The following is a 1,042-nucleotide window of genomic DNA, read 5'->3' as shown; positions in this document are numbered from 1 at the left end:
TCTCTCTCTCTCTCTCTCTCTCTCTCTCTCTCTCTCTCTCTCTCTCTCTCTCTCTCTCTCTCTTTCTCTCTCTCTCCCCCTTTATGAAGTAGTGAGTGACTGGAGATTCAACCTTATTTATTACTACCTGGATTGTTGCAAACTGGGGAGTCAACATTTTCGGAAGGTGTGACCTAAGAAACTCACCAACAACTGTCAGATTTCCGGAACTTAATGCTGTCCCTAATGTGTTGGTTGCAGCGCATGTATAGGTACCAGCATCATCGTCTCGGATATTGTATAATATCAGATTGCCGTTGGGAAGTATAGTAGCCTCGTTTTCAATGTCAGTAATCTCCCGGCCGTTCTTTGTCCAGGTAAAGTTTGGATACGGTGCAGCTTCCGGTCGGCACATAATAGTCGCATTTGTTCCACGGCACACAGTCTGAATGGGAGTGACCGGGTTCTTGAAGAAAGTTGGTTTAAATTCTACACAAATAGAAACAAACATACATAAATACATAAGTTTCTGCACATGGTACTCCAGCTTGGCTGCAGTGCAATAAATAAAACCTATAAAGGAGTAGCGTAATACAGGAATATAGTGTTAGAAAAACTTGGGTACATACCAAGAACCCGAAGCTGTGCCGCACTGTAGCTACTGCCGTGCTTATTGGTAGCTACACACTGGTATATGCCGTTATGGAGTTTCGCTGATAAATTTTTTATCGTCAGTGTATTGCCGTTTATTTCTACACCGTTGCCATTGGTCAATGGTTTCGAGTTCTTGTACCAGGTAAAGTGTGCTTTAGGTATGGCTATCACCATACATCGCCATGTTACATTACCTCCTTTGTCTATGTGTCGACTTTTCAGTGGATAGACTGTCGTAGGTTTAGCTGAAGCGAGTGAAAGAGAGAGAGAGATTGACGGCGATATATATATATATATATATATATATAATTGCGTGCGTGAGTGTGTATGTATGCATGTATGTATATACATATATATACATTTGTTTATATTTGTATATATACATATATGTATATATATATATATATAT

General features: G+C 40.0%; 1 protein-coding gene across 3 annotated transcripts in view; it reads right to left on the bottom strand.

The window, feature by feature from the left end:
* Nucleotides 1-1,042, bottom strand: part of LOC106869455 (contactin) — a 47,119-nt gene that overhangs the window by 12,500 nt on the left and 33,577 nt on the right. For all 3 annotated transcript variants that reach the window (XM_052974092.1, XM_052974093.1, XM_052974094.1), the window contains 2 exons: nucleotides 609-878; nucleotides 187-468 (listed from right to left, as the gene is read on the bottom strand). In XM_052974092.1, the coding sequence (XP_052830052.1) occupies nucleotides 187-468; nucleotides 609-878 (552 nt within the window). The remainder of the gene's footprint in view (nucleotides 1-186; nucleotides 469-608; nucleotides 879-1,042) is intronic.

The sequence above is a fragment of the Octopus bimaculoides genome, chromosome 17, assembly GCF_001194135.2.
Source record: "Octopus bimaculoides isolate UCB-OBI-ISO-001 chromosome 17, ASM119413v2, whole genome shotgun sequence".
Taxonomy (NCBI): Eukaryota; Metazoa; Mollusca; class Cephalopoda; order Octopoda; family Octopodidae; genus Octopus; species Octopus bimaculoides.
This window is presented reverse-complemented; position numbering and strand designations above follow the sequence as displayed.